The 25,501-nt window shown below is 43.7% G+C and overlaps 2 protein-coding genes and 1 long non-coding RNA gene across 3 annotated transcripts in view; 1 reads left to right on the forward strand and 2 right to left on the reverse strand.

Annotated features, from left to right (window-relative positions):
• Nucleotides 1–25,501, forward strand: part of LOC135974464 (maestro heat-like repeat-containing protein family member 1) — a 936,803-nt gene that overhangs the window by 567,284 nt on the left and 344,018 nt on the right. The window lies entirely within an intron of this gene.
• LOC135974473 (uncharacterized) lies at nt 15,840–22,112 on the reverse strand. The gene is made up of 2 exons (XR_010591732.1): nt 20,852–22,112; nt 15,840–17,225 (listed from the first exon to the last, which is right to left on the reverse strand). It is a non-coding gene; the product is annotated as an uncharacterized LOC135974473 (long non-coding RNA).
• LOC135974658 (olfactory receptor 6F1-like) lies at nt 23,283–24,218 on the reverse strand. Its single transcript, XM_065563073.1, has one exon. The coding sequence runs from the start codon at nt 24,216–24,218 to the stop codon at nt 23,283–23,285; it is 936 nt and encodes a 311-aa protein (XP_065419145.1).

Here is a 25,501-nt window from a genome sequence, read left to right on the forward strand (position 1 = left end):
AGGTGACTGCCCGAACCACCTGGCTGTTGTGTGCTGGGTTTCTTAATCTTCTATTTTTTCTGCTATCAATTTTGAAACGTCTCGTGTTCTCTCCATATTTGAACAAACAAACAAACAAAATTTGAAACCTTCAGAATTTTTTTTTACAAAATGGAATTCTTCCTTTCCAAGAGAGTCCTAAATAGGCCCTTTAGAAAACCCCACCCCAGATTCTCAGGAACAAGGAACTGACACTGGAAATTATAAATTATGTTGATTATTTATTGTATGTCTTCAGGTAGAACCTTAAGGTCCCAGCTAGGGGTGGGACCACATTGTGCTGGGTGCTTAGAAGACCGTCCCTCCTCCAAAAAGCTTACAATCTAAAAGACAAGCCAGGCAAACAGGTGGAGACAAACAACAAAGAAACAGCTTCCCAGAAATACAGTAAAATTGCTTCCCAGTTTCCCTTTCATATAACAACCCTCCTCTTCCACTCATCTCCCCTGGGCTTAGCTTTCAGTCAAACCCTTACAGCCTGGGTTAGACCAGAACAATAGCCTAACTAGTTAGGAATCATGTTCCAAACACGGCACAATGCCAAAAGCTTAAGAAACAACCTATAACCCACCCTACTACTCTAGGTACTTCTGCTGCATTGTACAGAGGACATTGCTCCCTGAACTGAGGTAGACATCAGTTTATAGAAAAAAGAATGATTGATAGTTATTGTAGCCTGATATTTTCAAACGGGTTAGAGGGAGTCAGTGCAATAGAAGCTGGGTGACTAACTTCCTTATGCTTCTTTGAAAATCCCAGCTGTAATGCCTACCCTCTCTGTTGTAATTTGAATTGATTCATGTGCAGATAACAATATTTAGCACTTGTACAGCTCTTTACATGTGCATAGCAATGTGCAAAGAATAACTATTAATCCACACAATGTGACTACAAACTGGAGGCCTGATTTAAGGCACTTTGGAGTGAATGGTTGACAAGGTCAGTATAATTGTTCCCATTTTACAGATGGGGAAACTAAAGCAAGGATGTGAAGCGATTTGTTCAAATCACAGAGACAGCTGAGGATAGAACACAAGAACTGATATTAACACTTCTTTTCCATGTGCTGTGTTCAGAAATAGATTTATCTATCTATCTTCTCCTTCTTTTTCTCATTTGCCACTGTTAAGTTACTATACCAGAAAATTCCACAGGTTAATGTATTAGAGCTGCTTGAAAGTTTTCAACCAACACATTTCATCAATGGAAACTATCTTTATGATGAAACTGAGATTGTTGCAAAAGAAAGAAAGAAAGAAAGAAAGAAAGAAAGAAAGAAAGAAAGAAAGAAGAGAGAAGATAACTTGGGGATTTTCATGAAAACAATAACAACGAGAAGTTGTTTCTGGTGCAAAAAAGACAAAATATTTTGGCTTAAACCTGAAAATTTTTGTTTGTTGTTTTTTGACCAAAAAAAAAAACAAAAAACAAAACCCAGAAAAAATTAAAAGAAAAATTGGACAAAAATGAAAATGTTTTCATTTTTGTCAAAAATTTTGATGTAAAACAATAATTTCCCAAATGGCTCTATTAGTTTTACAATTTACAAAAAAAATATTATTTCCTTTTGTTCATTCTGACTTTATACTAAATTAAAAAAGAGGAATAAGATATACTCATTCTTTCAATACAGGTGTGTTGACTCCTCAATGAGGCAAACTTTTTGAACAGCAATTTTCAGGTAGCTCACATTACAAAGAAAGGCAAACTTATTTCTCAGTACAGTTACTTTAAACTATAAGTCCAGGATATGCTTTAGCTGTCTGGTGGATCTAACTTACCATGTCTTCTGATAGAGCTTGTCAATTCAAACTCCTTTCATTCACAATCTTTTTCTCTTTGGATGATACACAATAGCACAGGTGCTGAAAAATAGTGCATCCTAAGATGGTATATCTTCCTTTCCCCGCAACTAAACATATAGCAAATACAGGAATATTTCACACATGGTTCACATTTACATCACATTTACCACTGTAGCAGTGTAAAGGGGCCTTAAAATGTGTGTAATAAGTATAATCCACTCCACCGTTAAGCCCCCATTCTACTGCCAGAGTGTTGTTAGCATAAATGAGAATCTGCCTCTTCAAACCAAAAGAGTCAGGCAAATTTTGTAGATTTTGACATTGATAGGAATCTGTTTCCATCATCATCCAACTAGCTTTACCCCTACCTACCTTGTAAATGAACTGCTGCTGAAATTGGCTGCATGAGGGTGTTTGTCTTGTACTCCACCTCCACCTCCCCATCGCCCCTGGGATATTGGATCTCGACAGAATTTCACAGACTTCCTTATGTTATGTATCGGACTCTGCTAAATCAGGCTGGTCTCCTGGTGAAAGCACAGTACTGGCAGCCTGGAGAGCAACATTTTTGTCCTGCATTTGCCAAACTGTTTCTACACAGTGGGAGCTTTGGTGTCTTAGTTAAGCCCCCACCAAGCCTCATTTCCCAAGCTTTAAAATAATGGCAAATGCCAAATTTGGACCCCTTCAACTTGCTGAACACAGACAAAGACCTGGAGAGAGGAAGCCCGAACAGTGAATTTTATTGGTTCTACAAAACCAAGGAAATATGCTTCATATACTTGACACCATCTTCTGGCACCTAATCAATTCCTCATTTCCATATAAACAGATATAGAGAATTCCTGTAAGAGAGGGGAGTAAGCTGCATCTAAGGGAGGACTCGTGCCTTGGAGCAGTGTCTCTGAAACAGACAGTAAAATGTTCAAGAGTTTCCGAATTTGTTAGTCTCTAAGGTGCCACAAGTACTCCTCGTCTTTCTCCTTATAGTTAGAAAGTTCTTCCTAATATCTAACCTCAATCTCCCTTGCTGCAGCTTAAACCTGTTACTGGTTCTCCTATCTTCAGTGAACATAGAGAACAGTTGATCATAGTCATCTTTATAACAGCCCTTAACATATTTGAAGATTGTTATCAGCTCCCCCCTTGTTCTTCTTTTCTCAAGAGTAAACATGCCAGTGTTTTTAACCTTTCTTCATAAGTCAGGTTTTCTAAACCTTTCATCATTTTTATGCTGCTCTCCTCTGCTCGCTCTCCAATTTTTCCACATCTTTCCTAAAGTGCAGCACCCAGAAGTGGAAATAGTAATCTATCTAAGGCCTCATCAGCGCTGAGTAGAGGAGAACAATTATCTCCCATGTCTTACATACAACATTCCTGTCAATACACCTCAGAATGTTATGAGCCTATTTTACAACTGCATCACATGTTGGCTCATATTCAGCGTGTGATCCACTATAATCCCCAGCTCCTTTTCAACAGTACTAACCCCTAGCCAGTTAGTCCCCACTTTGTAGTTGAACATTTGTTTTTTCCTTCCTAAGTGACGTACTTTGCACTTATCTTTACTGAATTTCATCTTGTTCTTTTCAGACTCATTTTCCAATTTGTCAAGGTCCTTTTGAATTCTAATCATGTCCTCCAAAGTGCTTGCAACCCCTACCAGCTTGCTGTCATCTGCAAAATGTATAAGCACACTCTCTGCTTCATTATTCAAATTATTAATGAAAATATTGACTAGTACCAGACCCAAGACTGACCTCTGTGGGACCCCACTAGATACCCCCTTCAAATTTGACAGCAAACCATTGATAACTACTCTTTGAGTATGTTCTTTTAACCAGTTGTTCACCCACCTTATAGTGATTTCCTCTAGACCACATTTCTTAGTTTATTTATAAGAATGTCATGGGGACTGTTTCAAAAGCCTTACTAAAATTAAGGTATATCCCATCTACTACTTTCTCCAATACACCAGGTCAGGAACCTTGTCAAATAAATTAAAAGTTTTATTTTTAATTGAGATTTTGACATAAATTGACATTCAAATGATTGATCTTGATGTCATTTTCAGTCAAAATGTCACTTTTTCATTTTGAATTGACATTTTGAAATGGAATATTTCATTCTGAAGTGTTGCAAGTACAACTGATTGATTTTTTTCTAACAGAACAGTTCTATGGGAACGTGTTGATTCCATAAAAAACTTTTTAGAGTGGTAACTAAGAACATCTGGAGTTTAATATGCAACTTGTTTGTATCATTGTATAAAAGGAGACATCATAGGAGGGGAATCCCTGTTCTGGTCTGGGGGAACAGGCTCCTGGTGTCCTGGCTGAACCAGTACCATTGTCGCAGGCATACATGTGTTAGTGTACCTGTAGCTCTTATGGGGCGATAATATCATGCTTTGTTGACAATAAATCTGGCCAAGCACCTTCACCACTGAACGGAGCTTGTGGTCTTTATGAATAACATCAAGGTCTGCTGAATCAGCACGCTGCATTCTCTACTAGTGCAGCTAACACTGGAGCTCCAAGAACAGCCACACTAGCAGCATTAACAACTTAGCAGCCTTAACAACACTCCGCAGCACTAACAACATATATCAGTAAGGGGGGTTTATGGTCTGCCATATCCCTAAGGGCAGTTAATCATCAACAGGAGCCCTTACCTGGTGTCCCTAAGGGGACTTTGACCGCAGTGGCCTGTGTTCTTAGCCACTAACAGGCGGTGCCTCCAATAGTTTATAGTAGTCAGGAACCCTTCTTGGCCTCCCTATGTGGTTTGGACTATCCCCAACCTGGCACTTATCCCTATGACTAGCCTGATGCCTCATACGTACACTTTTCTGACACCTCCCTAATGGATGAACCAACGATCAAGGTACACTTCATTTACAAGGGGAAATATAATGGAAACATATAAAAGGAAGGGGAAGATAGATGTGGATTGGGTACATCAGTAACACCAACCAATCCACATGTAACACTACCCCTACAGTGGATTTCCTTGGATTCACAAGTTCAATTTATTCCACACTAGTAGGCTCCATAATGTGGAGGAGCTCACATAACTTCATGAGTCATTACAGGCCTGAAGGTGCTTGAGTGAAGTGAGATGATGAGGGTACCAATTCATCCAGGGGGAAAACCTCTCTGTGGCAGCAATAGGCATTACTCACAGGGGAAAGAATCCCTACAGCATAGGAGGCCTCTTGGGTGTTTCTAAATCAGTTGTTCTCTCCCCTTTCAGGGCAAAATAGGCAGGGACAGACAGTCAGGAGAACACTCACTCTCCTCCTTTTATCCCTCCTCCAATTGGCATAGTAAGCCTTCCATCCCATAATGTTCATCAATTCACAAGGTTCAATAAAGTCCTGCCTTTTACTGGCTAGGTGAGCACAATGCAGCCTTTCTCATCTCTCATCTACCCAGCAACAAGCTTGCCTCTCTTTTTCATCAGATCTCTTAACCAGGGTTACATATATAATATAATATGTTATAAATATACAATATATGTTACACACACACACACATATATATATATAGCAATAGTGTGTGAAAATGTTCATGTATTGATTTTTTTCAATATCCAGTCTTAGATTTTTTGATCATTTCTTCAATCAAATAAAAAAAAATAGAAAAATGCATAATTTCTTGTGATGAAAAATGTTGACAGTGTTGACAATTTCAACTAAAAAGGGCCAAATATTTTCAATGGAACTACTCTTTCTTGGAAAAATGCCAGGAAAATCTAAATAAATAAAAGCAGCGTCCAGAGTCTCTCGCCATTCAAGGTGTGACCTGCTCATGACCAGAGTGGGCTGTGTATTGGTGGATTTAAGACACCGGTTTAACTCCTCAGTCCTGGGCCCCCTATTTGGGGAGCTGGTCCCGAACGTAAAGCTGGTCCCCACCAAAATCCTACTTTCATGTGTGTCAGATACCAATGGCCTTCATGGGCTATTCTAAAAGCTGGGAATTGGCCAGACATAGGGATATCTTTGCCATGTTCTTTTTCCTGAGCAGCAAGAGGTGGGTTGGGTAGGAGTCATAACAGCTGTCCCACACAAATGGATCAGAAGGAATATTCCTGGGGATAGATCTGCTGTTTTAGGGGTGTTGATCACTATCTATGGGCCAGATCTTGAGCTGATATAAATATGATCTATTCTGAGGTTGTAGAGGTGGGAATCAAGTGGCTTCTTGCAGGCTCATTGCACGGGTGTGAATTTTTCTCTGTGGCATTAAATTGATATTTAACATGTACCCCTGGAGTGAAATCCTGGTCCTATTCAAGCCAGTGGGAGCTTTGCTATTGACAGCAGTGTGGTCTAGTTCACCCCTGGAGTCTTAAAATTCCACATCCATACATCCACCTGTTGGAGAGACCTCACAAGTTACTCAAATAAATTCATCCTGAAGGAGAGGAAATCTTGTGTATATTTGTGGCTGGGAATTTGAAAATCAGTGGTGTTAAGCACATAGGTGCTTTTGAAAATCTCACTAGATGCCTAAATACCTTTAAAAATCTGGTCCCCTATTAGTAGCTACATAGATAGTGAATACCTCACTCCTCCAGAGAAGTACATTATATCATGGAACAGGCCACCCAGATACCCCGAAATAACTTAGACTCATAGACTCATAGACTTTAAGGTCAGAAGGGACCATTATGATCATCTAGTCTGACCTCCCGCATGATGCAGGCCACAAAGCCGTCCCTACCCTTTCCCTTGACTCTGCTGTTGAAGTCCCCAAATCCTGTGGTTTAGAGACTTCAATTAGCAGAGAATCCTCCAGCTAGCGATCCCTGCCCCATGCTGCGGAGGAAGGCGAAAAACCTCCAGGGCCTCTGCCAACCTACCCTGGAGGAAAATTCCTTCCCGACCCCAAATATGGCGATCAGTAAAACCCCGAGCACGTAGGCAAGATTCTCCAGCCTGACCCTCATTAGCCATTATACTATTTACCAGCGATGGCACACTGTTCCTTTGACTAAAATCATGTTATCCCATTAAACCATTCCCTCCATAAACTTATCTAGCTTAATCTTAAAACCAGACAGGTCCTTCGCCCCCACCGTTTCCCTCGGAAGGCTGTTCCAATATTTCACCCCTCTGACGGTCAGAAACCTTCGTCTAATTTCAAGCCTAAACTTCCCCACGGCCAGTTTATATCCATTCGTTCTCATGTCAACATTAGTACTGAGCTGGAATAATTCCTCTCCCTCCCTGGTATTTATCCCTCTGATATATTTAAAGAGAGCAATCATATCCCCCCCCTCAGCCTTCGTTTGGTCAGGCTAAATAACCCGAGCTCCTCGAGTCTCCTTTCATACGACAGGTTTTCCATTCCTCTGATCATCCTAGTGGCCCTTTTCTGTACCCGTTCCAGTTTGAGTTCATCTTTTTTAAACATGGGAGACCAGAACTGCACACAGTACTCCAAATGAAGTCTCACCAGTGCTTTGTACAACGGAAGCAGCACCTCCTTATCCCTACTAGATATACCTCTCCTAATGCATCCCAAGACCGCATTGGCTTTTTTCACTGCCACGTCACATTGTCGACTCATAGTCATCCTGCGGTCTACCAGGACCCCGAGGTCTTTCTCCTCCTCCGTTACTTCTAACCGATGCGTCCCCAGCTTGTAACTAAAATTGTTGTTAGTCATCCCTAAATGCATCACCTTACACTCTTCACTATTAAATTTCATCCTATTTCTGTTACTCCAATTCACAAGGTCATTCAAGTCTCCCTGCAGAATATCCCGATCCTCCTCTGAATTGGCAATACCTCCCAGTTTTGTGTCATCCGCAAACTTTATCAGCCCATTCCTACAGTTGGTTCTGAGGTCAGTAATAAATAGATTAAATAAAATGGGTCCCAAAACCGAACCTTGAGGAACTCCACTGGTGACCTCCCTCCAACCTGATAGTTCACCCTTCAATACGACCCGCTGCAGTCTCCACATTAACCAGTTCCTTATCCACCTCTGGATTTTCATATCGATCCCCATCTTTTCCAATTTAACCAATAATTGCTCGTGCGGTACTGTATCAAACGCTTTACTGAAATTAAGGTATATTAGGTCCTCCGCATTTCCCTTATCTAATAAGTCCGTTACTTTCTCAAAGAAGGAGATCAGATTGGTTTGGCACGATCTGCCTTTGGTAAAACCATGTTGTAATTTGTCGCAATTGCCATTGACCTCAAGGTCCTTAACTACTTTCTCCTTCAGAATTTTCTCCAGGACCTTGCACACTACAGATGTTAAACTGACAGGCCTGTAGTTACCCAGGTCACTTTTTTTCCCTTTCTTGAAAATAGGAACCACATTAGCTATTCTCCAGTCCAACGGTACCACCCCCGAGTTTAAAGATTCATTAAAAATTATCGCTAAGGGGCCTGCTATTTCTCGTGCCAATTCCTTCAATATTCTCGGATGAAGATCATCCGGTCTGCCCGACTTAGTCCCGTTAAGGTGTTCAAGTTTGGTTTCTACCTCGGATACGGTAATCCCCCCTCCTGTATCCCCCTCTGTCACGCTGCTAATATTCCTAATCCCTTCATTGACCTCATTGAACACCGATGCAAAATATTCGTTTAGATATTGTGTCATGCCTAGATTATCCTTAATCTCCACTCCAGCTATAGTCTTCAGCGGTCCCACTTCTTCTTTCTTTGCTTTCTTCCTATTTATATGGCTGTAAAACCTCTTACTATTGCTTTTAATTCCCCTCGCAAGGTCCAACTCTACACGGCTTTTGGCCTTTCTCACTCCATCTCTACATGCTCTGACCTCAATAAGGTAAGTTTCCTTACTGATCCTTCCCCTCTTCCACTCTTTGTACGCTTTCTGTTTTTTCCTAATCGCCCCTTTGAGACGGTCGCTCATCCAGCTTGGTCTAAATCTCTTGCTTACTAACCGTTTTCCCTTTTTCGGGATATAGGCCTCCGACAGCTCATGCAGCTTTAACTTAAAATAATCCCAGGCATCTTCTGCCTTCAGATCCATTAATATGTTTGCCCAATCCACTTCCCTTACCAGTCCTCTTAATTTATTAAAATTAGCCTTTTTAAAATTGTAAACCCTAGTCTTCGATTTAATTCTGTTAATTCTTCCATTTAGTTTAAACCTAATTAGCTCATGATCACTGCAGCCCAGGTTGTCCCCTACAACCATTTCCTCAACGAGGTCCTCACTACTCACCAAAACCAAATCCAAAATGGCCTCCCCCCTCATCAGTTCAGCTACTACTTGATGAAGGACTTGATCAGCAAGCACATCTAGGAACATCTGAGCCCTATTATTGCTACTAGCATTTGTTCCCCAATCTATATCTGGGAAGTTAAAGTCCCCCATAATTACACAGTTCCTATTAGTATTTACTTCCCTAAACACATTAAATAGTTCTTGATCCATATCCTGGGTTGATCCTGGCGGTCTATAGCACACCCCAAGCACTATCCCAGGGGAGGCTCTAGTAGTTCTTTTTCCCAGTGTGAGTATTGCCCAGACAGACTCCGTCTTATCTATTCCATCAATTATTAATTTTTTACAGCTTATCTCATTATTGACATACAATGCCACCCCCCCACCTTTACCTTTGTTCCGGTCGTTCCTAAACAGCACATGCCCTTCCATACCTGTACTCCAGTCATGACTGCCATTCCTCCACATTTCAGTTATTCCTATGATCTCCGGTTTCATTTCTCGGACCAGGAGCTCCAATTCCTCCATTTTGTTACCTAGGCTTCTCGCATTGGTTTATAAATATCCTAATGTATGCCGTTTAGCCTGTCTCCCATTAGTAATGCAATTTGTTACAGACCCCTTACTGTTCATCCCCCCTCTCCTTCTTATGTCCAATCCCATCCCCCCGGCTATATCTCTTCTTATCTCATCACTCGCCTTTTCAATGTTGGAATCTGGTGTGGAGATTAACTGTACATCTCCCAACCGTCTCCCCCAACTTCCTAGTTTAAAGCTATTTTGATGAGATGAGCCAGCCTCCCTCCCAGAAGTCTATTTCCTTCCCTACTCAGGTGAAGTCCATCCCGTGAGAACAGCTGTCTGTCCCCAAAAGCCTCCCAGTGGCCATACATTCCAAAGCCCTCCTTATAGCACCACTCCCTTAGCCAACTATTTATTCTCACAATCCTATCAGCCCTTTGCTGCCCTTCTCTAGGAACAGGCAGAATCCCACTAAAGATGATCTGAGCCTCGATTTCCTTGAGCGTCTTCCCCAGCCTGGCATAATCTCCCTTGATTCTCTCTAACGAGAACCTAGCCATGTAATTTGTTCCTACATGAAAGATTATCAAGGGGTTCTTACCTGCTCCTTTTATTATCCTTTTCAACCGCAGGTCCACATCGCGTATCTTTGCGCCCAGTAAACAGCACACCTTTCTGTTCTCTGGGTCCGCCCTGGTCACAGGCCTGTCTAATCTCCTCAGTAAGGAGTCCCCAATCACGTACACCTGCCTTCGCCTGGCGACAGTGTGATCTACTAATCTATCCTCTGGTCCCTCTAGCCTAACCTGTGTCTGTTCCTATCTTCCCTCATACTCCCCCTTCTGCCTTCCTGAATCCTCCCGGGGCCCAGATTTGGTGCTGTCTCCATCAACTCCTCCCCTCTCTCTATTGGACTAGCTGCTCTTCTCTTCTTCCTCACCCTCCCACCTTCAGTCACCACCTGCTGCCCCCACTCCTCGTTATCCAAACACCCAAACCTGTTCCTGAGTTCTATTTCCCCTTCACTAGCCCTCCTTTTCCTTGGCCTGCTTCTCACGGTCACATGCTTCCACTGCCCTTGTTCTCCCCCTAACATTCCCCCCTCACAGTCCTCAGCCTCTGCTTCCACCTGCACCAGCACTCCTGAGCATTCCCCTTCAGCCCCTCCTTGCCTTTCCTCCATCAGCTGCTCAAAGCCCCTTCTAAACTCCACCAGGGTGTCTACCTGCATCTCCAACCCCTTAATCTTTTCTTGCAGTAACGCTATTAGGCGGCACTTCATGCAAACATACCTCTGTTCAGGCTCACCTGCTAGAACTATATACATACCGCAGCTTCCATATGCAGCCATCTGCATTCTGTTCACTGCTGCTTGGCTCATGGCTGCTGCAGTCTCTGCCCAAAGCACCTGGGGACACAGAGCACACAACACACCGCTTGCTTCAATACAGAAATAAAATCCCCTCTGACTGCATGCCCCTAGTTGTCACCTTCCATCCCACGTTGGAACCCTTACGAGGTATCATCAAACAGCTACAACCCAGACTCAATAGGGACCCCATCCTGAAATAAATCTTTCTTAAACTCCCTCTCCTGGCCTTCAAATAGCTCCCCATCCTCTCCGAGCTCAGCATCAGAAGCAAGCTGCCCACAGACCAAGAAACCCCAACTCAAAGCTGCACCAGACCCTGCCAGAACAACAGATGCAAAACCTGCAAACATATCTCCACTGCTACAATGATAACACTCCTCACAACACATTTTTCAAGGCCCATGGATCCTACACATGCCTATCACAACGTGTGGTGTACTTCATCCAGTGCACTAAATGCCCCAATAGCAACTATGTGGGTAAAACCAGACAATCACTACGTTCGTAAATGAACTCACACAGTAAAATGATAAAAGACAAAAACACCACATCACCTGCGGGTGAACACTTTTCACAAAGTGATCACTCTATATCTGGTCTATCAGTCCTCATCCTCAAAGGAAACCTGCACAACACTTTCAAAAGATGAGCCTGGGAGCCTGAATTCATAATTTTGCTAGACACTAAAAATCATAGTCTAGGGCCTGGTCTACACTGGGGGTGGGAGGAAATCGATCTAAGTTATGCAACTTCAACTACGTGAATAACGTAGATGAAGTTGACATACTTATATCTACTCACTTCACTGCGATAAACCGATGGCTGACACTCTCCCGTTGACGCCGTTTGCGCCTCTCCCCCTGGTGGAGTCGACGTGAGAGTGCTTGGTGGTCGATTTATCACATCTAGACTAGTGGGTAGGATTTATGGCTTATTACAACAATCTGAAACCCACTAACCTCCCTTTTCAGAGTAGCAGCCGTGTTAGTCTGTATCCGCAAAAAGAACAGGAGTACTTGTGGCACCTTAGAGACTAAGAAATTTATTAGAGCATAAGCTTTCGGTATGCATCCGAAGAAGTGGGCTGTAGGCCATGAAAGCTCCCTTTGTGTCTTTTCATTGGGTGGCCCCTGGTTTTTGTATTGTGGGAAAGGGTAACTATCACTTTTCTATTCACTTTTTCCACACCATTCTTGATTTTATAAACCTCTATTATATCTCCCTTAATCATCTCTTTTGTAAGATGAACAGCCCTAATCTTTTTAGTCTCTCCTTGCATGGAAGCTGTTCCATACCCTAGATCATCTTTCTTGCCCTTCTCTGGACAGTTTCCAGTTTCCATATCTTTTTTGAGATGGGGTGACCAGAACTGGACACTGTATTTAATATGTGAGCGCACCGTGGGTTTATAGTGATGTTATGAAATGTTTGTCTTATTTTCTATCCCTTTCCTAATACTTCCTAGCATTCTAACATTATTAAGGGCACAAGAGCAAACTATCCCACTGCACAGGAAAGATAGGAAGTGTGATGAGTTGGGTCACAGAGCCCCTTGGGACTGCCACCTGAGGTGCTGAGACTACCTCTGAGCCCATTTTCCCTGCTGGCTTGGGACTTCAGTACCTTGCCTTGTTTGAGCCAGACATGCTAGCCTGCTGCAAACGCAGATCCAAGTCTGAACCACATCCCCCACAAGCTGCAGCCTTAAGTGAAAACAGCTTAAGAAGTGCTCCTGTCTCCAGCACTCAGATACTCAGCTCCCAATGGGGTGCAAACCCCAAATAAATCCGTTTTACTCTATATAAAGCTTATACAGGGTAAATTCATAAATTGTTTGCCCTCTATAACACTGATAGAGAGATATGCACAGCTGTTTGCTCCCCCAGGAATTAATACTTGCTCTGGGTTAATGAATAAGTGATTTTATTAAATATAAAAAGTAGGATTTAAGTGGTTCCAAGTAATAACAGACAGAACAAAATAAATTACCAGGCAAAATAAAGTAAAGCACGCGAGTCTAAGCCTAATACAGTAAGAAGCTGAATACAGATAAAATCTCACCCTCAGAGATGTTTCAATAAGCTTCTTTCACAGACTGGATGCCTTCCTAGTCTGGGCCCAATCCTTTCCCCTGGTAGTGTCCTTTTTCAGGTGGTAGCTAGGGGATTTCTCATGACTGCAGTCCCCTTTGTTCTGTTTCACCCCCTTATATAGCTTTGGCACAAGGCAGGAATCTTTTCTCTCTTTGGGTACCCACCCCTCCTTCTAAATGGAAAAGCCCCAGATGGATTCCAGTACCAGGTGACATGGTTACATGTCCTGTGAGACCCCCAGCCTTCATTCTTCCCAGCCTGACTCACAGGAAGGCTTGAAAGTAAACAGAGCCATCTTCAGACAATTGCCCTAGTTGATGGGAGCCATCAAGATTCCAAACTACCATTAATGGCCCACACTTTGCATAATTACTATAGGACCTTGGAGTTATATTTCATATTTGTAGTTTCGGATATAAGAGCAATACATTTATACAAATAGGATGACCACACTCAGTAGATTATAAACTTTGTAATGATACCTTACAAGAGAACTTTTGCATGAAGCATATTCCAGTTACATTATATTCACACTTATTAGCATATTTTCATAAAATCATATGGCGTGCAACATCACAGGGAGTATGGCAAGAGATTACCGTGGCTTAACCAGGAGATCGTCAATGAACTAAAACTCAAAAAAGAGTCCTACAAAAAGTGGAAACTATGTCAAATTACAAAGGATGAATATAAACAAATACACAAGTATGCAGGGACAAAATTAGAAAGGCCAAGGCACAAAATGAGATCAAACTAGCTAAGGACATAAAGGGTAACAAGAAAACATTCTACAAATACATTAGAAGCTAAAGGAAGACCAAGGACAGAGTAAGCCCATTACTCAATTAGGGGGGGAAAGACAATAACAGAAAATGTGGAAATGGCAGAGGTGCTTAATGACTTCTTTGTTTCGGTTTTCACCAAGAAGGTTGGTGGCGATTGGACGTATAATATAGTGAATGCCAGTGAAAATGAGGTAGGATCAGAGGCTAAAATAGGGAAAGAACAAGTCAAAAATTACTTAGATGAGTTAGATGTCTTCAAATCACCAGGGCCTGAGAAATGCATTCTAGAATACTCAAGGAGCTGACTGAGGAGATATATGAGCCATTAGTGATTATCTTTGAAAAGTCATGGAAGATGGGAGACATTCCAAAAGACTGGAAAAGGGCAAATATAATGCCCATCTATAAAAATGGAAATAAGGACAAGCCAGGGAATTACAGACCAGTCAGCCTAACTTGTGTACCTGGAAAGATAATGGAGGAAATAATTAAGCAATCAGTTTGCAAACACCTAGAAGATAATGAGGTGATAAGTAACAGTCAGCATGGATTTGTCAAGAACAAAACTGTCAAACCAACCTGATAGCTTTCTTTGACAGGGTAACAAGCCTTGTGGATGGGGGGAAGTGGTAGATGTGGTATATCTTGACTTCAGTAAGGCTTTTGATACTGTCTCACATGACCTTCTCATAAACAAACTAGGGAAATACAACCTAGATGGAGCTACTATAAGTGGGTGCATAACTGGTTGGAAAACCATTCCCAGAGAGTAGTTATCAGTGGTTCACAGTCATGCTGGAAGGGCATAACAAGTGGGGTGCTGCAGAGATTGGTTCTGGGTCTGGTTCTGTTCAATATCTTCATCAGTGATTTAGATAATGGCATAGAGAGTACACTTATAAAGTTTAACAGATGTATTGGAGCATAAGCTTTCGTGGGTGAATACCGACTTCGTCAGACGCATTCACCCACGAAAGCTTATGCTCCAATACATCTGTTAGTCTTAAAGGTGCCACAGGACTCTGTTGCTTTTTACAGATCCAGTCTAACACGGCTACCCCTCTGAGACTTATAAAGTTTGCGGACAATACCACACTGGGAGGGGTTGTGAGTACTTTGGAGGATAGGATTATAATTCAAAATGATCTGGACAAACTGGAGAAATGGTCTGAAGTAAATAGGATGAAGTTCAATAAGGACAAATCAAAGTACTCCACTTAGGAAGGAACAATTAGTTGCACACATACAAAATGGGAAATGACTGCCTGGGAAGGAGTACTGCGGAAAGTTATCTGGGGGTCATAGTCGATCACAAGCTAAATATGAGTCAACAGCGTAACACTGTTGCAAAAAAAGCAAACATCATTCTGGAATGTATTAGCAGGAGTGTTATAAGCAAGACACGAGAAGTAATTCTTCTGTTCTACTCCCTGCTGATTAGGCCTCAATTGGAGTATTGTGTCCAGTTCTGGGCGCCACATTTCAGGAAAGATGTGGACAAATTGGAGAAAATCCAGAGAAGAGCAACAAAAATGATTAAAGGTCTAGAAAACATGACCTATGAGGGAAGATTGAAAATATTGGGTTTGTTTAGTCTGGAGAAGAGAAGAAGGGACATGATGACAGTTTTCAAGTACATAAAAGATTGTTACAAGGAGGAAGGAGAAAAATTGTTCTCCTTAACCTCTGAGGCTAGAAAAAGAAACAATGGGCTTAAATTCCAGCAAGGGCGGTTTAGGTTGGACATTAGAAAAAACTTCCTAATTGTCAGAGTGGTTAAGCACTGGAATAAATTGCCTAGGGAGGTTGTGGAATATCCATTACTGAAGATTTTTAAGATCAGGTTGGACAAACATCTGTCAGGGATAGTCTAGATAATACTTGAGTGCAGGGGACTGGACTAGATGACCTCTCAAAGTCCCTTTGTTGCCTGCCCTGGGGGCTCGAGGGGACAACAATGGTCCGTCGCCCGGTGTGCTTGGCACCAATAAAGACACCGAGGGGAGAAAGCAAGCCAAGTTTATTTCAGAGCTCTGAAATGGCACTAGGAGACCAGCATGTCTCAAATCCAGTGCAACAAATACAAATAACTTTTACCTTTTATACTTCAAACTGTTTACATACATCTCTTTGTTTGGCTGTTCCCCCTTACCCCTCCCTTCCAGACAACTGTTACAATAAGCTCTACATAAGCTTGTGAGAAAACTTTCTCAATCTTTGCGACCTTGAGTTAGACGCCTGCAAACTAACTACCCCGCTTCTTATCTCTATTATTTCTGCTAGTGTGAGTGAAACTGCAGCCATCTGCTAAAAACGCTGACCAATACATTTCTGCTTCAACCTACTTCAGAGCATGTAAGCAGTTAGCATAGAAGTAGGTGAGAGTTCCCAAGATGGAGTTTGGGGGTTCAGATAGGCCCAGAGCAAAAGAGCTTCATCGGCACTTGTGGCCTTCCACTCTCCCGAGTTACCTGGTAGCTATGCCTAGTGGACCCCAACAATCCCTCCTTTGAGAACACTCAACAAACCTTTGTCAGAGTTTTCTCATACTCTAAAGACAGAATGCGATTAAGCTCCATGCAATCAGGATTATCAATGAGAGGGTATAAGGGAACTTCTGGGGTATGGGAGGTACAAATCTTACGTATGAGCACTTTACAGCAAATGAGCAAAAGAACAAGAACAAAACATACCACAACACCTGTGAGCAAAATGCGAACAATGTTTCCCCCTATATCCCCTAGTTCTCCTAAACCAGGTATCCAACCCCAAAGGGAATCCAAAATAGTGGGTTCCCCTTCCTGGGCCTTCCACTGGTTAAAGGCCCGTTCAGCTGACAAGATGTGCTTGTTAATGTCCTGTGAAAACTCTGGGACATAGTTACAACACTCTTCTCCAATAAGGGCACATACAATTACAGCAACCCAAATGCCCAGAAGATAAGAAGAATTGTTGACACTAAGCAAGTCAAAAAATAACAAGACCAAATACATAGGCCAGGTCGGCCTTCTGTGAGAAAATAAAACCAATGCTCAGGGTTCTCGCGGGGAGTATGCTGTGACTGTTCAGAAAGATCACAACGCATTCCCAGCGACCCTTACTGTCTTTTGAATAACAGCTTAAGTCCCAAATCGTCGTTAGCAGTCTTCTCCGCAGGCTGGACAGTCCACTGTTTAGGAGCGGGCACTGCTTTCAGTCGAGAGTGATGAATCCAGTTCTTGTGTCCTTCGACCTTTGCCGCTGTATGGGTGACAAGCAGGACGGTATGGGGTCCTTTCCACTTCTCTTGGAGAGGCTCGTCCTTCCAGGTCCGCACGAGAATGGAGTCACCAGGCTGCAGGGAGTGGACCGGAGTATCCAGCAGAAGAGGCTGTGAATCTTTGGTATACCTGTGAAGAGAAGAAAGAACAGCAGACAGAGAGCACATGTACTGAGACAAGAAACCACACCCCATTTCCCATTCCCCTGCCAGAACTGGGGTACCATTCATAGGCCATGCTCTTCCAAACATAATCTCGAAGGGACTAAGCCCTATCCTACCCTTAGGGAGAGCACGAATGCGAAGTAACACAAGGGGCAAGGCATCAGGCCACTTAAGAGAGGCCTCCTGACAGACCTTTGAGAGGTGTCGCTTGAGTGTCTGATTTGTGCGTTACACTACTCCACTGGCTTGTGGTCGCCAGGGTGTGTGGAGCTTCCAGGGGATTTGCAGAGCACTTGATATCTTTTGAACAATTTGAGATGTGAAGTGTGTTCCATTATCAGATTCCATCCACTGAGGAAGGCCGAAGCGAGGAATGATTTCCTTGACAAACTTATAAGCCACTGTTTTGGCAGTGTTGTTGCGACATGGGAAGGCCTCAGGCCATCCGCTGAATCGATCCACTAAGACGAGAAGGTACCTGTACCCTTGGGTCCTGGGAAACTCAGTAAAGTCTATTTGCCACACCAATCCTGGGCCTGGGGTAGGTTCCAGGGTGGCTGGTGGCACTGCTACTCCTGGTCGAGGGTTATTCTTTTGGCAGATTAAACATTCAGCTTGTACCTGTGATGCTAGGGGTTTAAGTCCGGAGGTTAGAAAATATTTATTCATGAGCTGGGTAAGAGCCTCTCTGCCTGCGTGTGTGGTCTGATGCAGTTTCTGCAACACTGGTCGAATCAAGCCCTTGGGCAGGAGGATTTTTCCCTCTGTGGAATAAAGCCATCCCTCTTTTTCCTGGAGACCGAGACTGTCAGCCAGGTTTCTGTCCTCTTGGGAGTACTGAGGGGCTGCAAGCTCACCCACTGATGGGATGAGGGCATGCATTTGGGCATTCTCCTCAGTTGCTGATTTCAGGGTAGCAGCTCGCTTAGCTTCCCTGTCTGCTCTGGCATTGCCCTTGGTTACATCTTGATCTTCCCTTTGATGGGCTTTGCAATGCACCACTGCTACTGCTGAGGGGAGTTGTACTGCTTCTAACAGCCGGAGAATTTGAGACCCATGCTTGACCGGGGAGCCTTGGGCTGTTAGCATTCCCCTTTGCTTCCACAAACCAGCGTGAGCATGCAATACCCCAAAAGCATACTTCGAGTCAGTAAAGATATTAACCCGTTTGTCTTTTGCCAGCTCAAGTGCACGAGTCAGGGCCACTAGTTCAGCAAGCTGGGCAGATGTTCCTGCCGGTAAACTCTCAGCTTCCACGGTATCATGAAGAGACACAATAGCATAACCAGCCCTCCTTTGCCCATACACAAGAGTACTACTGCCATCCGTATACCATTCCAAGTCAGCATTTGGGAGTGGCTGATATTTCAGATCTGGGCGGCTAGAATACTGAACATCTATGATTTCTAAACAGTCATGTTCCTGCTTTCCTGTCTCTGGTAGCAGTGTAGCTGGATTAAGGGAGGGACAGGTCTGCAGGGTGACTTCAGGATTCTCTAACAGCTTCGCCTGGTACCGAGCAACCCGAGCCTGTGTGAGCCAAAGACCACCCTTAGTGTCCAGCAAGGCTTGGACCATATGGGGAACATACACTTGCACAGTTCCTCCCAGTGTCAGCTTCTCAGCTTCCCCAAGCACTAGAGCAGTAGCTGCGACCGCCCTCAAACAGGCTGGCCATCCCTTTGAAACTTGATCCAGTTGTTTAGAAAAGTATGCCACAGGACGTTTCCAGGCACCTAATAGCTGGGTAAGCATTCCCAAAGCTACCCCTTTTCATTCATGCACATAGAGTTGGAACAGCTTAGATATATCGGGCAAACCCAGGGCTGGAGCTTCCATTAGCTTCCTTTTCAAGATTTTAAATGCCCTGTCCGCTTCTGGGGACCAGTGAAAGGGGTCATGATCCGCTCCCTTAACACATTCATACAGAGGTTTAGCCCACAGTCCAAACTCTGGAATCCATATTCTGCAAAAACCTGCCATGCCCAGGAATGCCCTAAGCCGTTTACGGTTGCTGGGGATGGGAACTTGGCAGATAGCCTCCTTCCTTTCATTTGAGAGCTGTCTCTCTCCCTGCCTGATGTGAAATCCCAGATATTGAACCTCTGAAAGAGCAATTTGGGCTTTGCTTTGAGATACCTTGTATCCTCGCAGTCCAATAAAGTTTAGGAGACTCACAGTAGCTCTGAGACAAGGGGTTAGACCCACAGCAGCAATCAACAAGTCATCTACATATTGCAGCAGGAGGGCTCTGTCTGAATTATCCCACTCCTCCAAGTCTCTGGCCAAAGCCTGTCCAAACAGAGTGGGGGAATTTTTAAATCCTTGAGCCAATACTGTCCAACAAAGCTGCTTTTTAACCCTTCATTTGTCTTCCTTATGCCTTGCAGTATTTTGCAGATCTCACAGTTGCTTGGGCACATTCAGGCCCCCCTTTCTCTTGGTTGTCAGCCAAGTCTTGGCTGTGAACAATGTCCTTGGATAGCCTGCAAGCTGTATTTTCCTCTCAGTTAACTCATTCTGTTCTCTTTCCTTCTCCCTTTCTCGTCTTCTTCTAACTTCCAAAGGAACCTTCCACTCTTCACTCATACACCTCTTCTCCAACCATTAACACATACTCATTGCCATCATACACCTTTCCCGTAACATAACTTCTGTACAGAGCTTTGAAGCAACAAACCAGGACGAGCACACTCACTTCTGAGGATTCCACTCTGTACAACTTCTGGTGTCCAATAGCTTTCCCTTTTAAACCTTAAATGCCTTCTCTGTCTTCATCCTTAGCCTTGGCTATAACCTGATTCCGCTCCACTTCAGACAACAGGGTTCTCATAAGTATATTACAATCATCCCAGTCAGGCTTATGGCTAGCTAGACATCCTTCAAAGATAGAAATGAACTTGCTTGGATTCGTTGAAAATTCTCCTGCCTCTGCCTTAAAAGCAGCTAGATGTACAGGGTTAAAAGGTACATGCGAGTAGACAGATACTATCTGTGCTGGCCGTTCCTGAGTTCCCGGACGGGCTACCACACTCTCAGTAATCAACGGATACAATCCCACGGGGGGGGGGGGGGGTACTCTCTGAAGCCTGTGGGGGTGGAGGAGCCGAAGGGGACACCGATTCTGGCATTACAACAGTGGGAGGGTTCTGGGGTTTAACAGCCGTTACTACCGAGCCTGTCGGAGTCAAATGGCACTTGAGCAAAATATCAGTCCTATTTCTTAACACCATAAACGTATACGCATAGAGATGTTCATTCCATTTACCGGTTCTCTGACAAAACAAAAGCAATTGAAGGATCGTGTTGTAATTAAGTGATCCTTCCGGTGGCCACCTTTCTTGGCACTCTAGCTGGTACTGAGGCCAATCAACTGTACAGAACCTTTTCAATTTACTTTTAATCAACTGATCAGATCCAAACACCTTCCAGTTCACCAGAATGCATTCTAAAGGTGTACACTGTACCCTGCCGGCTGTACTCTGTCCCTGCCCCATACCAAGGGAGACTCTGGGCGTCCCCAGGTCACAACAGGCAGACACTGGGCGTCCCCAGGTCACAACAGACAAGTCCCCACTGGACTGTTCCTACCTTATCCAAGGGTCCGGTTCTGCACCGTCACCGTCGCCCTATCAACGGGACTGGTTCCCCACCGTCGCCCTATCAACGGGACCGGTTCCTCACCGTCGCCCGCAGCTGCTTCTCCACTGTCTGTGTGCGTTGCACCGTTGTGCCCTCCGGGGTCGAGCAAACCACGTCTCCGCCGAGGCCCCCGATGAAGTCACCGGTGCGCGCTGGGCGTCGGTCGTTGCTGTAATCCGTCGGCCACCAGGAGGGATCCGGGCAAGGCTAAATTTCAGCCTCGAGCCCACCCAGGGACGCCAAAACTGTTGCCTGCCCTGGGGGCTCGAGGGGACAACAATGGTCCGTCGCCCGGTGTGCTTGGCACCAATAAAGACACCGAGGGGAGAAAGCAAGCCAAGTTTATTTCAGAGCTCTGAAATGGCACTAGGAGACCAGCATGTCTCAAATCCAGTGCAACAAATACAAATAACTTTTACCTTTTATACTTCAAACTGTTTACATACATCTCTTTGTCTGGCTGTTCCCCCTTACCCCTCCCTTCCAGACAACTGTTACAATAAGCTCTACATAAGCTTGTGAGAAAACTTTCTCAATCTTTGCGACCTTGAGTTAGACGCCTGCAAACTAACTACCCCGCTTCTTATCTCTATTATTTCTGCTAGTGTGAGTGAAACTGCAGCCATCTGCTAAAAACGCTGACCAATACATTTCTGCTTCAACCTACTTCAGAGCATGTAAGCAGTTAGCATAGAAGTAGGTGAGAGTTCCCAAGATGGAGTTTGGGGGTTCAGATAGGCCCAGAGCAAAAGAGCTTCATCGGCACTTGTGGCCTTCCACTCTCCCGAGTTACCTGGTAGCTATGCCTAGTGGACCCCAACACCTTCCAGTTCTAATGTTCTATGATTCTGTTAGCTTTTTAGACTTCTGTTGTGTATTGAGATGAAGTTTTCAGAGAACTATTCACAATGACTCCAAGATATCTTTCTTGAGTGGTAACAGACAATTTAGAACCCACCATTATCATCTTATATGTATAGTTTGGATTATTTCTTCCAATGCACATTACTTTCACTTATCAATGTTGAATTTCATCTGCCATTTTGTTGCCCAGTCACCCAGTTTTCTGCAGTCAGCTTTGGACTTAACTATCTTGAATAATTTTGTAGCATCTGCAACTTTGCCACTTCACTGTTCATTCCTTTTCCAGATCATCAGTGAATATGTCGAACAGCACAAGTCCCAGTACAGATGCTTGGGAGGCCCCACTCTTTACCTCTTTCCATTTTTAAAACTGACCATTTATTCTAACCCTTTGTTTCCTATTTTTCAATCAGTTACTGATCCATAAGAGGACTTTCCCTGTTATCCCCTGAGTAATTTCCTTCAGAGCCTTTGGAGAGGGACCATGTCAAATGTTTTCTGAAAATCCTAGTACACTATATAGACTGCATCACCCTTGTTTACATGTTGTTGATCCCCTCAAAGAATTCTAATATATTGGTGAGGCATGACTTCCTTTACAAAAGGTGTTTTGACTCCTCCCCAACAAATTCTGACCATCAATGTGTCTGATCATTCTATTCTTTAATATACTTTCTACCAGTTTGCCCAGTATTGAAGTTAGGATCACTGACCTGTAATTCCCAGGATAGCCTCTGGGGCCCTTTTTATAAATTAGAATTATATTTCCTACCATCCAATTATCTGGCACATAGGCTGATTTAAGTGATCGGTTACATACTACAGTTTGTAGTCCTGCAATTTCATATTTGAGTTCCTTCAGAACTCTTGGGTGAATATCATCTGGTCCTGATGATTTATTACTGTTTAATTAATCAAGTTGTTCTAAAATCTCTTCTATTAACACATCAATATGGGACAGTAATTCAATAAGGTCTCCCAAGGATATTGCAGGAAATTGCCATATCTGTCACAGTCAGTTCCATGGCATCACACAAGTCCCCCCTACTGGAAAATATATCATAAATGTAAGTAGGGGAGATAAAGTGTGAAAGTGGGAATTTCAAAGGCGCACAAGGAAGCTAGTCATCTAACTTGTTTTGAAATTTAGAGAGATCTAGGCTATTAATTTGCACACATTCCTTTGAAAATGTCAGCTTGACTCTATATCTGACATTCAGTGGGAGCTTGTTACCCAACTCCCTTAGGCCTAGGCCCCTACGTAATTATCAATGGGTGCATCCATATAGATCCTGGCAAATGCCACACAAATTTAGCAACTTGGAATTTTCAGTATAATAAATTTGCATTTCTCCCACTTGAGTTAATCTGTAAGCCAACATCAGGTTGTTATAGTCAATGAGGAAACTTGTAAAACAAAAAAATGTTCACATGCAATAAGAATGACCTTCAGGAAATTTTAATTTTGGTCCCTTGGATAACATTGATACTAAATGCAGATCATTTGAAAACCAATTTACATGCCACTGATTGCCCTTTCCAAGGCTCGCTTCACCTCTTTGTTTCTTAGAGTGTAAATGAAAGGGTTTAATAGAGGAGTTATAATAGTGTTAAAGACGTTGACTATTTTGTTTAGATCCAATGAGTTCTGTGCAGAAGGCTTGACATACAGAAAAATGGTGGAGCCGTACCAGATAGTTACGACAGTGAGATGGGCAGAGCAAGTGGAAAAGGCCTTTTGGCGGCCTTGGGCTGAGGGGATTCTACAGATGGTGGAGATGATGTAAATGTACGAGACTAGGGTTACTGCACATGAGCCCAGGAGGACATTAATAGAGATGATAAAAGTTGCCACCTCAACGAGGCTTGTGTCAGTGCAGGAAAGCGCTATACAGGAATCTATGTCACAAAAGAAGTGATTGATAATGTTAGGGCCACAGAAAGACAACCTGGATATTAGAGATGCCAGCAGAGAGATAGCCAGGAACCCACACAGCCAAGAGATGAGGGCCAGCTGAGCAGAGAAGGTGCTGTTCATGAGGGAGCTGTAACGCAATGGATGACATATAGCCAAATAGCGGTCATAGGCCATGACAGCCAGTATGAGACATTCTGTAGATCCCAGAGAGAATATGAAATACAACTGCAGGATGCAGCCGGTGAAGGAAATGGTTTGGCTTTTCCCGAACATGACACCAATGGCCTTGGGGACGCAGGCCGTGGTGTACCAGATCTCCAGGAAGGAGAGATTGCAGAGGAAGAAATACATGGGGGTGTGAAGCCATGGGTGGGTCCACACTAAAGCTATAACAGACATATTCCCTACAATTGTCAGGAAATACATAATTGAAAACACCACTGCAAGGGAAATCCGAAAAAACCAAGGGCCGGGAAAACCCAGGAGTATGAATTTCTGCACGCTGGTTTGGTTTTCTCTTTCTGCTCCAGCCATGAGGTCCATCTGTCAAAACATGAGGAATTATAAAGGCATTTAAACACGTTGAACACACTTTTGGATGTGCAAATGTGAAGCGCCAAATACCTTACCCTATCAGGGTACCTATAAAATATCTGCAGATCCACAGCCTTGAAACTCTGCCCACATCTCCTAAAATACTTTCAAGATACCTATATGGGCTGTGGGATTGTGGGATGTGACACTGCACCTGGTAGACCTGGCTCTTGCTTGAACTTGCTTCCCTGGTGAAATACAAGGAACAGGATTCCAGGCTGAAATTCTAAGGGATTTCAGCACCTTAGGGCTCCTTCTAAAATCCCAGCTATAATACCTGGAACCCTGATTAAAGATAAGGGAAGGGAAGCAGGTGCTACTTGTATGTATTGTATGCATACAATATGATGGGGGCTAATTTAGCTACAACAAGTCAGGAAAAGGATCTTGGAGTCATCGTGGATGGTTCTCTGGGGATGTCCACGCAGGGGCAGTCAGGGGAGCAAGCAGGACGTTGGGAATCATTGGAAAGGGGATAGAGAATAAGACTGAGAATGTATTATTGCCCTTGTGTGAATCAATGGTGTGCCCTCATCTCGAGTGCTGCGTGCGGATGTGGTCTCCTCATCTCAAGGGGGATGTACTGGCACTGGAGAGGGTTCAGAGGGGAGCAACTGAAATTAAGGGTTTGGAACGGGTCCTGTGTGGGGAGAGATTGGGGAGGCTGGGACTCTTCAGCTTGGAAAAGAGGAGACTAAGGGGGGGGTATGATAGAGGTATATAGAATCATGAGTGATGTGGAGAAAGCGGATAAGGAAGAGATATTTACTTATTCCCATGATACGGGAACTGGGGGTCATCAGGTGAGGTTGATAGGCAGCAGGTTTGAGACAGATAGGGGGAGGTTCTTCTTCACGCAGCGCACAGTCGGCTTGTGGAGCTCCTTGCCTGAGGAGGTTGTGAAGGCTAGGACTATAGCAGGGTTTAAAAGAGAACTGGATAAATTCATTAGCCAGGACGGGTAAGGAATGGTGTCCCTAGCCTCTGTCTATCAGAGGGTGGAGATGGATGGCAGGAGAGAGATCACTTGATCATTGCCTGTTAGGTTCACTCCCTCTGGGGCACCTGGCATTGGCCACTGTCGGTAGACAGGATACTGGGCTAGATGAACCTTTGGTCTGACCCGGTACAGCCTTTCTTATGTTCTTATGTAACACCAGTCTGTTCTTGTGCATCTTTTGGGCTCTGCAACAGAGATGAGAGCTCCACTCCTTATTCCTCTA

The sequence above is a fragment of the Chrysemys picta genome, chromosome 12, assembly GCF_011386835.1.
Source record: "Chrysemys picta bellii isolate R12L10 chromosome 12, ASM1138683v2, whole genome shotgun sequence".
In the NCBI taxonomy this organism is placed as follows: Eukaryota; Metazoa; Chordata; order Testudines; family Emydidae; genus Chrysemys; species Chrysemys picta.